Consider the following 14,782-nt stretch of genomic DNA (forward strand, 5'->3'; position numbering starts at 1 on the left):
CTCCATTAATAATTAAAATCTAAGTTTGTCATATAATGTGACTGATGATATGACATATGAAATGTCATGTGATAAATCATGTGTGTTATAAATAACTACATGTCATTCATATAATATGGCATATAAAATGGTGCCTAAGACCAACATGCCATTAGATTCTCACCTAAAACATTCAAGAGAAAATAACAAACTCAAGTGTTTAAAAAAAAAAAAAAAAAAAACTAAGCAATTACATGCACCTATCATTACATTAAATATTTGAGTTTATCGGAGTTTCACTTATCTATATGTAATTGAAAGTTGGAAGCAAATTAATGACAAGTGGATGAGACATAAATAAGCGGACAAACCTAAAAAAATTGATGAAAAAAAAAAAAAGAATAGAGAAACAATTGTAGATGACTTTTAGAGTTCCATTGAATTTGAATTGTTTTGTTTGTGTATGTGTGAAAAATAGGATATTAATAATGTAATGTTTTTTTACTTAATTTATAATTATCTTTGTTTATGACTATTATTTTTTCTTTATTTTTCTTTATTTAATCCAATGGTGTATCCTTAGTTTATTTGCCTAATGAAACTAGATGCTGTAAAATGTTGAAAAAATGTAACAAAACCTAAAATGATGTGACTTTAGTTCTACCATTGTTAAAATATATATTTTTATACTACTAATAATAGTATTAGTGTTACATCAATTGGAAACGATTTAGCTTTTAAAACTTATTTTATTTTAAAAATAAATAAACAATGAAAAAGCATATCCATCACAAAGAATACGTAATTTCACATTCATTGGCTTTGGACTGCCTTTTGAAGGCCATCTAGAGCTTCGCCAAAGCAGTTCTCGAAACCCAAAAGTACCCTCCGGGTGGGGGCAAGCACAGGTAATAATATTAAGAAGTTTATAAAAGGCCGGCAAAGTTTGTAACACAGATTTATTATGCATCTTTAATAAATATCTAATGTTGACATGCATTAAGTTTCAGGTTTTAAAACCTTATTTGATTTTATTAGAGTTGCACTAAACCTTATAATTAATCCCAGTTGATTATTCACGTCACACTTTATGTAAAATTGATTATTTAATTATATTTTAATTTGTTAATAAACTATTTGATAATCGTAACTTTATTATAATATAATAGTTAAGTATATAAATATAATATTTAATTATGATTATAATTTAAAAAATTATGATTTTAATACATAAAATCAATGAAAGAATCACACCTAAATATCAAAATACTAAATAGTATGGTATTTGCAAGATTAACTTAAGTCCGATAACGTGCCTTAGTTAGTCTAAAATCTAAAGTGAGAGATTAATACAACACTAAAATGTATTGAAATTTTTTTTATATAAATTACATGTAAATTAAAATAGTTTATAATGCACAAATATTTGATTAAGAGATAAATTATGTATCATTTTATTTAAAAAATTAGGCTTAAATCTCTTTCTTTTTAAATAAAAAGGTTTTGGTTAATTTAAAAGTTCTTTTTAAATCCATGCATAAGTTTTCCATTGTATCTATTTTTTAGATTTTTTTTTAAATTTATAAAGATATTTGTTTGATTTTTTTTTGGGAATTTATTTTCAATTTTGAAAAAATTTTCTTTAAAATTTTATTTGTTATCACATTTTCTATATTTTGATATATAAAAGTAGCTGTGAATAGATATTATTTGTAGTACAAAAACAAAAGATAGACATTAAATGATTAATTAATTCCAAAAAAAGTAAAAAAGGATAAAAACAATAAATTAAAATGGTTAAAATATTTTTAAAATTGAACAATTTTATATTTTAAAATAAATTTTTATATTTTTATTATATTTAAATAAAATTTATTTGTTAATTTTATATTAAAATAAACTCTTATTTCAAATAAAAATTGATTTATATTGAAAATAAAAAATAAAAAATTAATTTAAATTCAAACTAAATATAAAAAGTTTATTTACATGCAATATAAATATACAAAATTATTTAAATAAAAAGCTAAAGTTAAATTATTTTTTTTTTAAGTCATTAAACCATTGCAATTTGACGTGCGTTCCCAGATCATAAAAGTACCTTTTAACATTTAAAGAATACCGGTCACAGAACAGTTAACAGTTAACATTTGTATTGGCACTTTTGTTATTAATTTAAAAGAAAAGGGTATTTATCAATTTCTTGCATTGCCTGCCTTAACTCCTTAAGTTAACTCCTATAAGGGTGCTTCCATTTGCACCACTCCAAACACATAGAAAAACCCGCTGCTTTCAAAACACACACAAAAAAAAAAATAGTAACACTGTGGCCCGTTCCTCCACTTCACCACGAGAACCATCAGCTTGCTCCCCCGACATGAACACCGTAGATCAGGACATCGCAGCAGCAATCTCTACCATCCATCCAGATATCATAGAGACCCACATATTGACCCGGCTTGACGGCCCAACTCTGGCATCCGCCTCCTGCTCCTCCACGCAACTCCGTGCACTCGCGTCACACGAAAACCTCTGGACCAACATTTGTCACTCTATATGGCCTTCTACCACATCTCCACGTGTTTTCCACGTCATCTCTAACTTCCCCAACGGTTCCAGCTCCTTTTTCTCCGACGCCTTCCCATTAGCCATGGAACCCGTGAGCTTCGGAAACTCGTCAGAAAATCCTAACCTCACATCGGAATTAATCTCAGCTGTGGATATTTATTACAAAAAAGAGCTCATTTTCAGCAAAGTCGTCGAAACAGAAACAGTAACTGCATGGTTCAAATGCTCACCGTTTCGTGTGGATTTATTGGGTCCGAAAGAAGCGTTTTCGACCCGGATACCACACCCTGACACGGAGGACACGTGTAGGGATCTGGAGGAAGGCATGGAGCTGAGCTGGATCGTGATCGACCCGATAGGAAAACGGGCAATGAATCTCTCGAGTCAGAGACCGGTGACCATACAATGGCACTGGCTAAGCGGGGATGTGCAGGTGAAGTTCGCGTCGGTAGTGACCGGCGGGAGGAGTGGGGCGGCGACGGAATTGGTGCAGTGCGGGGTGGTGGTCACGTGCGGGGGTTCGGCGAGAGGGGAAATGCACGTGAGGGAGGTGAGTTTGCAGGTGGAGGACATGGATGGGATGTACTTGAAGGGTAGGGATAGCTTGGTAATTTTGAAGAGAGGATTGGAGGGTAAAAGAGGAAAAGTGAAGAAAAAGGAAGAGGAAAGGAAGAAGGAATTTTTGGAGTTTTTGGAGAGGAAAAGAGAAAGGAAAGAAAAGAAAATTACGAGGGAAGGAATTTTGGATATGCTTTGCGTTGCGTTTGGGGTTATGGCGTTTGCTTCTTCAGTATTATTTTTTTTGTTAAGATAAAAAGATAAAAAAAATTCAAAAAAATTAATTCAATTAAAACTAGCTTATAGAGACAAAAAAATATATGATAAGCTAAAAAGTATAGTTTCATTTAATTTCGATATAAGAAACTTTTGTTTGTGTTAATTTTGAAATGCACTGTTTGTCAAGCAGTCTTTCACATAATTCAAAGACTTTTTCGATCCTTATTTTAATTTAAGAAATTTAACATGTTGTTTATTTAGTTATAAACCGGCATTCTACAGAGATTTTTAAGATTAGTTAAAATATTATTTAAAAAAATATTTTTATATTATTTATACTTCACAATTAGTATGATGAATTTTAATGCATGAAAAAAAAAAGTAAAGGTGATAATAATTTGAATTAAATTGAATTCAATTCAGTTTTTTTGGATAATGCATATCATTTTAAATTTTTAAAATTTTATCTGAATCTAACCCTATTTTCTTTTGAAACTAATCTGATTCAAATCAAATTTTATTGATTCGATTCATAAGTTTTTAATTTTTAATTTTTTATATAAGATTTTTAATATATTTAAATAAATTTATATATAAAATAATTATTTTTATTTTATAAAAAATATATAATTCAATTTGATTTAATTTTTATATTTTTTACATTCAGATCTAAAATCTAATCTGAATTTAATATAAATATTTAATATTCAAACTTGATCCAAACAGAATAAAAAAAAATTAAAATTAAATCGAATACTACGATTTTCAATCAAATTTTTTTATCTTTTTCTCACCTTTCAAAAAAAGTATTACTTAATATTGTAACATTAAAAAATAATTAACAAAATCCTTACTCAAAATTTATTTGCCAAGAATGTGCTAAAACATAGTTATTGCGTGAAGACAACTTGAAATTATCGATGATTAAACTTTGCCCATTAAAATTAAAATTTCTAACAGTCAATCAAATCACTCTGGTGGACGTTAAATATAATATTGTCGCTGCCTTGGTGCATATTACTATAACAACTTCTATTTATTTAGAATTAAAGACTGAATAGTTGTCACATTTCTATTTGTTTCTAGCAAAAACAATTAGGTAGTTGTCCTTATTGTCTTTAGGTTAGGCCATCATCAATTCAAACATGGTAAACATCTTCACATGATCAATGATCACTCTTTTCCCAAAAACTTCAAGCAAGATCTTGCTCTAAGTACATGTTTGGATTGAAGAAGGAAAGAAGAAAATAAAAATCCACTTTGTTTGGAGCTATGGTTTGGGTAGTAGAAAATCAGAACCATACCAATGATTTTTTATGTACAATTATACTCTCTACAGAGAACTGTGTTGAGGCTCATGGTTTTAGGTGGCCTATGTACGAGAAAACCAAGTCATTTAAGAAAAAAACCTTTATGCTATATAAGTAAAACACAGGTTAGACAAGACATTAAAATTGATAATGTGCTTTGTTCATGCCTTAAAAACATGGTTGCGAGTGTTGCCCTTGCTTTCTTCATCACCTAAAAATCTTTTGTTTGGCTTCCAAGAAAGTGATGGAAAGGCTGAGAGTCACACACAGCTTTTGCTCATAGGGCTATTGTAATGGCATATCAACTACCAGCACCACAGAAAACAAGATATCATCCAAGTCTTCCTATTTCACTCCCACCAGTTTGATTATCCATGCATAAATCTGAACTAATCTTCCAAATGAATGAAGATTTCACCAAGTTATATGGATCACTGGCATAAACTTGACACACTAGCGATAAATTAACCAATCTTAGTTAAAAGGAAAACAGTTTACAGAATAAAGAGAAACATAATCGACATTAATAAGATATAAAACCATCTTAACCATTCTTCTTCTTGCAGTGAGCTCTAAGTGTCTGCTACTTCAACAGTCTTTAAGTGCATCTTATCTGAGCAACTATAATAAATACTACAGGGCTGAAACAACCTATGAAGTTTAGTAGTCGATGTTCCTTACTGGATTCTTAAACCGCGAGATTTTTATGCAAACTTCTATCAGCTCTTGCTTCTAGTGCTCAGCAGTCCTCTGGATGGCTAGATGGATCTGAAATGACTGATAAACACATTTTGCAAAGGAATTATTAAGATAATATGTTTAGTATGTAATATAAGCTTGTATCTCACTGGCAGTGTCTTTGAAATGTATGTATATCTTTCTAAACGCAATCAGCTTTTGGCTATTGGATCGGGAGGTCCCCTGGCTATAGGCATTCCACCACCCAATTTAGTTGTGGGTTTTGCATAGTCCACAAAAATAACACGTCCATTCAAATCCTGTCAATAATCACTTTGTTATTTCTGAAACTACTAAGATCCCAATATAAAAGATAAAGGAAAGGAAAAGAATGCTGTACCTTTCCATTCATATCAGTTATTGCTTTTTCAGCTTCATCTACAGATGCATAAGTAACAAATCCAAAACCTTTTGATTTATCTGAAACTCTATCCGTTACAATTTTGGCTGGCAGAAGTAAACAATGTTAGTATAAATTCATAAAAGATTCAGACTATCGCTCAATATCATGACATAAAAGGATTCAATCACCTACTGACCTTCCATAACTTGACCATACTGAGAAAATGCATCCAATAATCCTTTCTCCGAGGTGTAAAAGGATAGACCTGTTTACAAAAGAAAATTTTCAAAGAATGTAATGAGTAAAGAGGTAATACAATGAGATTTAAGCAAATATTTTGTACAGTGTTATAAGTGTAATTACTGACTGATAAAAATACCAATGTAATCAGTTATTATACACAGATTTAGCATTTGGGTTTGTTAGTTTCAAGTTATTTCAGCCTAAAATAACTATGAATTTGTAATTGAAATGATCTAGAGCAGGAGGAAATTTTTCAAAGAAATATCCCATTATTGATCAAGTATTTCTATTTACAGGATAAGCTGAGGATTCTCTAGCAGAAAATATTAAGATAATAGATAATAAAAAATAAAGAAATCAGTAGATGAAAGTGGATGAAAGTGAGAGAAAGAGAATACCTCCAACGAAGAGCTTAGAGGCGATACCTCTACGACAGATAAGAAGGGTTGGAGGAAAAAGGGAAGAGTGTTTTGGGTTTCCCGTAATAAGTCTCCTGAGTGCCGCCATGTCCACTGCAAAGACACAGAAAGAGAGAGAGGCCAGAGCCAAAAAACCCGAACGGGATCCCTTGTCATGCGGTCGTGCCACAGTTGACAATACTGTGTGTTGGGTGGGCTGATCCTAAATGAAGCCGCTGTCTTCGTGGGCCTAACTTAAAGTCCATTGATAATATACCATTTTAGACTAAAAAAAACTTTGTGAACAACGCATCACTGCAAGTTTTATTTATTTTCTTTGGAAATTTTAATATGAACCCTTTATCCTGACTAAAGAAAATATTAAGTGCATAAATTCTTTTAAATTTATAACTTCTATGCGTCAGCTCTAATATACTGTGGTAAACGGTTTAAAATTGGAAAAGGGATGAGAAACAATGTCAATGATCGCATATTTTGTTTCCCTTCAACTTCTAAAACGTTCATAGAAGACTATTTTATTATCTTATTTATTTGATTTTTGCTGAATTCCACATTACAAACATCACATAAACAAGTCGCTAATATAACGTAAATCAATTTCCAAAATGAACCACATTATCGCCCCATACAAAATGATAGATTCATACTTTAAGATCAATTTATTAGCAAGCCTCACCAGTTGCTACGGCAGGGCATTAAAAATTTCTCCCCCATACGGTATGTCCAGCTCGGTCAATTCCCCCTCCAAAATATTACAATGACATAAATTTTGGACAAAATGGTGCTCTTGCTGTATTCCTCAAGTTGCTAAATAGTAAATTTTTAGCAGTAAAGTAACATTAGCAGAATCTTTGACAGATGCTAGCATAATCCTAAACAACCAAGCAACTTATATCATACATATTAAACATTTATGGGGAAGAAAAGAAAAGTTCTATTCCTACTATTACACTCCACCAAAGAAAGGATACAATGATGTTCAACCAAACTTCCAATGCTTCCAAGGTCATACTATAAACAGAATCAATTTTACAATCATTGAGCAATCAAAGAAATCTAGCAAGGGGAAGTCCATTACTGCTTTAAGATTAAACGCCAAATTAACCCTCAAACTCTATTCAATGTCCGTTGCACACCTCAGACTTTTACTTTGTTGAGCTAGGCATTCAATCTTCAATAACTGATTCGATCAACTAAAATCATAGCAGATTAGAGTCCACGAAAACACTTGCCATAAGGTTTACTGAAATTCCTGAACTGAAAGTAACACGGTAATTATTCACCTTATCCTCCGCTACAGCTGCCACAATCCACCACCCAAATACGATGCACATTTCAGAAAGTGAAGAGAAAAACACACTCCAGATACCAATGACAATGGATCTCTCCCACCTGAAAGCAAGCTAACGGGTACAGAGAGAAAATGGTGATAAGAGGAGAAAGCAAGGATGAACATTGACAAAATGGTGATAAGTGGAGAAAGCAAGGATGAAGTTTGACAAGGATGGAGCAATGGTGGCCTTGTTTGGTAAAGGAAATAAAGGAGAATTTTATTTTCTCATTCTTCTCTCAGCCCTAAAATTTCAGTTTTTTTTTTTTCGTGCATGTTGAAAGTTTAGGTTTATTTTTATGTGGGCTACAGCCTTTTGCCACATCAGCAAACTTTGAGTCACATTTTAATTTTATGCATCAACTCCAGCTATACAAGCTTGAATGCTACCAGATTATGATTTCACACCTTGTCCTCCATTAACAATTAGGGTAGATTGAATCAAGCATCAAAGTTAAGATACCTGACTGAAGAAAATAAAAGTACATGGTGCACATGGAATGTTGAAATGAAGTTTTGAGGATCAACTTTAGAGCTCAGGAATGATGCATCTTTCGCAATGCCTGGTAGAACATGTCAATGAATTGATCATCCTGGCATAAGAAGAACAAAACAAAGAGTCAGTCAATAACAAGAAGCCTACACCATAAGGAGGCTTCAAATTACGTATAATGTGTATGCACCAGGAATTTATTAGTGGTCTTCCAAGCATACCACACCAAATTCAGTCTTGAAATCCTAGTAAGAATTCTCATCAATCCTGCTCCACAGGCAAAGATATCCACAGTTGGACAATACTACTTATTGAATCTCTCTTTCTCAGAGGCATTTGCATTTTCTACTCAGTTTTTTCTTTATTTATCTTCTTTTTTTTTTCTTTTCAATTTAGCTTTTCGCTGAATGCTAATTAGTCGTCATACTCAAGCCATATGAGCTGCTATTAATAAGCATTATAAGTTAAAAACAGGAACCAAGAGGCAGAAAATAGTATAAATACCTGAACAAGCATTAGTAGAGCATCACGGACTTTATCCCTGCTAATAAGAGGTGCGTTGTGCAAAGTAGGTGGCACAACAGGAGTGAGAGATGCAGGTGGTGGGCTAGGTGGTGGAAAGGGTTGAAGCAGTGGAGTGCCATAAGGTCGTTGCAGGTTGAGGGGTGGATGAAGAGCAGAAGCAGTAGGTGATGATGAAGAGATAGGTGGCATCATCAATGAGGATGAAGATGAGGTAGGGGGTGAAAAAAATGAAGAAGGCTTAACAAGATTGGTTACTCGGTGACTGCTACTTACCGAATCAAGTGAAGGTGGAGAAGAAAGAGGAAGGGATGACAATGACAGAGTTGGTGCAGGAGCAGAGACGGCAAGTGGTGCATGAGAAGACACAGGGGTGGTTGAGATAGGATGGTAAGGCTGTATTGAATTTGTACCATTGGGAGCATTAGTTCCAAGATTCATAGCAGCCTGAAATTAGTGAACCAAATAAATTTGAGATCAAGGACATTGGATAAATATTAGGTCTCGAAAAGCCAAAGGTGACCATCAGCAGTAACATACACTAAAGAAGTTAACCAATGATGAATCTTCAGGCGCATCAGTGGCAGGAGAGACAGTTGCTGGTGGCTCCAAGGGGCCTTCTATTACAGACATGCTAGGAACTGCTTCTAGTTCCTCAAATTCACTGCATTACAATAACGAATAAGCTTAGAAACCTTGGATGCTATAGAAAGGCAAAGAAATTATGTGACTACCAGCATAGACCGCCAGGAGAGATAATCTACCATAAGGATTGTGGATTTTCAAGGGTGAACATCAAAATCATTAAATTCTGTGATAATCATTTATATTACATGATCTAGATGTTTGCATTCTGGCTAATCATAAAATTACAAATTACCCATTGACTTAGCATGTCTTGCAGGTATTATCTATTGAATTATATTATAGGCACCTTGTAACTTATAGATATGGGAGTTGAGGCTCATTGTTATAACAATAAACTTTTCATGTAAAGTTCTTGTCTCACTCAGCTACTTCCAGCATACACTACCAATTCCAGTTCTTAATTCCACCCTCTACAAGTTCCCTATTCTCCAGTTCCTATTTTGTATTCCATCCACTCCCTACCTTCTATTTCCTTCACCTGTCATCAACATTTGGTACCACGCACCCACTCTAGTCCTCCTCTCTACCATCTTTACCTCAATCCTTCACTTGTTTGCAATACTACCTTACCTCATATCCAAAGGACCCTCTAAACATGCAAAACAGACAATAGACAAGACATCACTCCGTCCAAAATAGCGTATGGTATCCAACACACTAAAATGGAAGGTAAAACAAATACATACATCCCAAAAGCTACAGAGGCAAATTCAACAATTAAATATGTTCTAAGGCTTGAAAAAGCAATAACTTCCTTATAGATGCTTCATAAAAATCATTACCTTTTGCTTGAAGATACTTTTGGCTTTGCAGGAACTTTTGAAAATGCATTAAGTATTCTGCAAAGAAAACAACAAATAACAGTTTACAATTTAAACTACCCAAAGAAACAGACTCAGAACTTCTCTTATTGAAATCATAACTCACAAAACACATTGATATAAATTTTATTTGATCGCTTTCATAGAATATTCTTAAATTAGGAAAGTTTAAAAATTGCTGTAAATTCAAGAGAACTTTTGTTTTAGATATTGCAACATGCCCTAGTGCAAATCATTAACAAGTCTAAACTTGATAGGTTGTGGAGCCAAAAACACATATATTATCTCTTTGACATATTAGAGTGCACTGACCCCACCTGTCTAGAATCTCGATTACTAAAAAATACAATAAACTAGAAGGGTGGTGTCAAATAAAAACCACACATCAAAGGAATGCCTTCAACTACTAAACCCTTCCTTTGGATGAAAAATAATAATTAAGTAATATACAAAACACAACATATAAGATATAAAAAATCTAAACCTCCATGTTTGAATTCACTTGGGATAACCATGCTCAAAGTTGATTATTAAACATCAGCTAAATGGATAAAAGATAAGAAAGATGCTATACCTACTAAAGAGGTTTGCAACATCCTCACATTCACGCGGATTATAGAACCAAATGCCATTAACTTCTTGTGCTGCATTTCGATACAACAAATATGGAACTTGAACCTCGTACTCAAAATCTCCCAGCAGATTCTCCACTAAATTATCTGTTTGTTAAAAACAGCTTTAATCTCAAATCAGGCAAAAGAAAATGCCCATGCTCTTTCATTAAGATTAAGAATTTGAACCTGTGTTACGCCGATTCATTACAATGAACTGGAACCGAGGTTGCGTATTCCTTACAAGTTAAAACCAAGGACACAATCATCACTCATTACCATAAGCTAAATCAATTTCCCAAGTTAATTACCTGCTTCTAACAAAGTTAATGCTAAAAAAGCTCAAAATCATTAACTTATTTTACCTCTTAACAACAAAGAGAGATCCTTCAACATCTTTTCGACTCTAAATATGAAAATAAAAAAAAAAATGAAAATGATTGAAAACACAGAAGAGAAAGGATCTAAAACCGAAAAGTAAAAAACTTAAAAATTTTAAACATCCAAGTGTTAAACCAAATCCAAAATAAACATTTAAGATTCCAAAGACTTAAAAATAGATTTTTGAGAAAGCGAACCCATTGATTACTGTCGATGTTGAATTCGTAGAAGGTGACGTGAGCGGCAGTGATCAAAATCTCTTCTATGAAAGGATCGATTCGCTGGAGAACAGTGAGATTGAGCATCTTCGTGCTCTGTTGATCGAGATTCGGCATCACTTTTCCAGTCTGAGACATTTTCGATTCGATTAATATGAAACCCTAAACCCTAAACTCGATTTTCTTGATGATTTTCCCGGGATTTTTTTTTTTTTTTTTAAATAACGTAAACGATACTGAGAGTTGAACACTCGTTAATCCATTCTCTAGATAATTGCGATTCGACAGTTGGTAGTTTACCTTACTGATTCTTAAATGACCAAAATAGCCTTTTATCTTCTAGAATTTTACAAAAAAGTGGAAAAATTTTTAAATTAAATCAGATAAACTCATATGAAACTACGTGTACTTTAAATGAATGATAAAATCATATGATATTTTTTTAAAATTATTTTAATCAGAATCTTATTCACTACAAGTAAAATAACACACTAACGTTATATTTGGATAAATATTAATAAAGAAAAAAATTTTTAAATAAAAAAATGATACATGTACCATTTATTTGGATAATTAAAATTAATAAAAAAAAATAAATGAATTCTAACAATTATTATTTGAATAAATAGTAAAAAAAATGATTCATTATAATAATTTTTTTTAATTATAAGATTTTATTGTTTGTGATTTTATAGTACATTTATAGATCATAATATGTTTGTTATCTTATCTAGTCTCACAATTGCTATTATATTAGTGGTTTTTAATCAAGTAAAATAAAAATATATTTTACAAACATACATTGATAGATTTGTTGACTATTATCAAAATTTCAACACATTATCACTTTGACATCTCATAAACTTAAAAAATATGTTTTATTTATATTCAATCATTCATCAAGATCAAATCATCAAAAATTTATAAAAAAATTTTATATTAAAAAAGACATGTGAAACTTACTTTAAAAAAAAGATGACTTTAAAAAAATTATAGAAAGATTGTGATGTGGTTAAAATTTTTTTTTTATCAGATTTTTGGTATTAATAAAAAGTTATATATAATAGTTTTTTTATAAAAATAAATTTTTTTTAGCTTTCATTTCCTCAGCATTTCCCCCAAATTAGGGTATTAAAAAAAATGAAGACAAAAAAACTAAAGGTTATTAAGTTTCTAAATCTTTCATTTCCTTTAAATTAAAAATTTATTCAAATAAATGAAAGATTTTTCTGTTTTCATTATTTTTTTTTTTATTTTCCTTTCCCCTCAATCCAAACATATTGTAATAATAAATTCCACTCTAACTTAACTCTCAACCTCTGTTATTTTATTAAATTAGTTATTACTATGTTTTTTATAAAAAAAATATTTGTTTAAGGATAGAAAAACGAATTGTTAATGATAGAATTATAATTCAAATTTATTTAAAATTATATAATTATATAAATCAGATTGAGTTAAAATTTTTTATTATAATTTTTAATAACTTTAAAAAATTTTAATTGTTTAAATTTGTTTTTATAAAATTAAGATTTGTAATAAATTATTTTTATGAGTAATGCAGTCTTCATGAAAGGCATATACTTGGATAAGGATTGTATACTTATCACAAGCTTTAACTTTTAAAATTTGATTATACAAAATAATATGACTTGACTTGAATTTAATATTTGTTTTGATTTTTCTTTCCTTATATATAATTAGCCAAATTCATATGCTTTTTACTTTCTGACAATAAAAAGTACTATACATTAATTAATATTATAAAAAATTAAATTTATAATATTAAATACTTAAAGATACGTTAAAGTCAATAGAAAAAAATAATAAGGGGAGAATATATATTAAAAAAATGAAAAAAGAGGTGGATTTGTTGAAAACCAAGCACGTTAATTACATTACATAAATCGCAGTTTCCCCAAGTACAACAGAACCTCGGACAGCGAAACAATGATATTTTTAATATTATAAACACACTTAAAAAAAAAAAACTTGGGAAATTAGGACACATAATTATCGAGTTGTAACAAATGTCTATGTCTGTTCATGAGCAGTGAGCACTAATATTTTTTAGTGCTTTTTGAGAGCAAAACCAGACAGTAGAATCAACGACATGAGGACCACGACAGTCACGAAGGATGCCACCACAGCTCCGCTCACTTTCTGGCAAAAATCACCAAATTGTTGGCAGATGGCTAGCCAGTTTGTGTTCGGATTACCATTGTGAGCCAAGTAGACTATGGCTGCTGCGGCGGCCCCGGCAGCCGTGGTCAGAGTCAATGCCACCTGCCATATATATACACGAAAAACGTTAACATTTTTCCCGACTCATATGCTAAGTAAAAAAAAAGGTAGGCGATGTTTGTTTAAGGGATGGAGTGCTTACAATGTCCAAAATGAATAGGAGGAGTCTTGGTGCAACTGCATGAGGGCGGACGATAGTAACTATGGAGAAAGGGAGGGAAAGGACGAGATAGCCGCCAACTAATGCCATTGCTATGACAAAAAACCTGCAAACAAATTCAATATGTAGTTATATTTGTGTCTCAGTTTCTTCAGATAATATATATATATATATGTTTATGTTTAATATATTATACGTATAATCACGTACATAAATGTGGGGAGATCATCATAACTAGCTTCGAACTGGAAGAATTGAGTGAAGAAAGGAAGAGTCTCATCGCTGGTTCCCATGGTGGCAGCAGCTGCTAGAGCTGAAATTATGGCTCCTAGTCTCAGAAGGAAGTCGAAAATGCCCAATCCCTTCTTGAATCCGCTCTTTTGCTCCCTGGGCGTAGCAATGAGAGGTGCTTTGCCTTTTGCAACAGCGCTCGACTCTGGAACATCAATGGTTGCATGATCACCGCTCTTCATTTTTTTGATGGAAAGAAAAAGCGAGGAAATTTAGTTTTTTTTTTTTTTTTAGGGATAAGGCCTTGTTGTGATGGAAAATGGCTTGAAGGATGAAGTTTTTATAGAGGGTTCAAAAGGGAAAGAATAGTTGGTTACGAAAGCATTGCTGACAGAAAAATCAATACATTATGTTGTTATTGGAGCAGGGGAATCCTTTGGCCATCCTTTTTCATGGTACTAGAAATATTTAAAATATACCATTGAAGTTGGTTGAGATACCGATTTGTCTCATTATTTCTGATGTTCTTGTCGGAATTAGTCAACAAAACAAATGCTACGAAATCAATTTTTTTTTAATTTAATAATTTAAAATATAATAAAATGACAAAATATAAATTAAATATAAATAAAAAATATAAAATGATGTGATTTAAATTTTTTATAATAATTAATAAAAATTTAATAAAATTAAAAAATATATTTTATATTTTAATATCAATATAAATTATAATGCATAATTTTAAT

At 31.6% G+C, this 14,782-nt stretch overlaps 3 protein-coding genes and 1 pseudogene across 8 annotated transcripts; 1 reads left to right on the forward strand and 3 right to left on the reverse strand.

Moving 5' to 3' along the window:
* Nucleotides 1-2,228: 2,228 nt before the first annotated feature.
* Nucleotides 2,229-3,565, forward strand: LOC111294898 (putative F-box protein At2g36090 pseudogene; annotated as a pseudogene).
* A 1,529-nt stretch (nt 3,566-5,094) lies between these two features.
* LOC111293888 (small RNA-binding protein 11, chloroplastic-like) lies at nt 5,095-6,610 on the reverse strand. 2 transcript variants are annotated; one of them, XM_089743956.1, is made up of 5 exons: nt 6,357-6,560; nt 5,912-5,980; nt 5,713-5,819; nt 5,483-5,632; nt 5,095-5,411 (listed from the first exon to the last, which is right to left on the reverse strand). In XM_089743956.1, the coding sequence occupies exons 1-4, from the start codon at nt 6,463-6,465 to the stop codon at nt 5,525-5,527; spliced, it is 393 nt and encodes a 130-aa protein (XP_089600082.1). In that variant the 5' UTR covers nt 6,466-6,560; the 3' UTR covers nt 5,095-5,411; nt 5,483-5,524. The 2 variants fall into 2 exon arrangements, with proteins under 2 accessions (XP_089600082.1, XP_022742668.2); XM_022886933.2 differs by having other exon boundaries at nt 5,095-5,632; nt 6,357-6,610.
* A 634-nt stretch (nt 6,611-7,244) lies between these two features.
* LOC111293887 (mRNA-decapping enzyme-like protein) lies at nt 7,245-11,646 on the reverse strand. Of its 5 annotated transcripts, none has more exons than XR_016327784.1 (10): nt 11,381-11,646; nt 11,168-11,208; nt 10,992-11,041; nt 10,766-10,910; nt 10,153-10,209; nt 9,263-9,386; nt 8,705-9,169; nt 8,171-8,300; nt 7,661-7,769; nt 7,245-7,570 (listed from the first exon to the last, which is right to left on the reverse strand). XR_016327784.1 is itself a non-coding variant. In XM_022886931.2 (8 exons), exons 1-8 carry the CDS (start codon nt 11,537-11,539, stop codon nt 8,244-8,246), a joined length of 1,098 nt encoding a protein of 365 aa, XP_022742666.2. In that variant the 5' UTR covers nt 11,540-11,646; the 3' UTR covers nt 7,245-8,243. The 5 variants fall into 5 exon arrangements, 1 of the variants encoding a protein (XP_022742666.2); XR_016327783.1 differs by having other exon boundaries at nt 7,661-7,780; XR_002690672.2 differs by having other exon boundaries at nt 7,245-7,769.
* A 1,804-nt stretch (nt 11,647-13,450) lies between these two features.
* Nucleotides 13,451-14,516, reverse strand: LOC111295424 (casparian strip membrane protein 1). The gene is made up of 3 exons (XM_022888905.2): nt 14,016-14,516; nt 13,788-13,911; nt 13,451-13,687 (listed from the first exon to the last, which is right to left on the reverse strand). The coding sequence occupies exons 1-3, from the start codon at nt 14,276-14,278 to the stop codon at nt 13,472-13,474; spliced, it is 603 nt and encodes a 200-aa protein (XP_022744640.1). The 5' UTR covers nt 14,279-14,516; the 3' UTR covers nt 13,451-13,471.
* Nucleotides 14,517-14,782: the final 266 nt, after the last annotated feature.

The sequence above is a fragment of the Durio zibethinus genome, chromosome 14, assembly GCF_047325235.1.
Source record: "Durio zibethinus cultivar Kanyao isolate XHJ-2024 chromosome 14, ASM4732523v1, whole genome shotgun sequence".
NCBI lineage: Eukaryota > Viridiplantae > Streptophyta > Magnoliopsida > Malvales > Malvaceae > Durio > Durio zibethinus.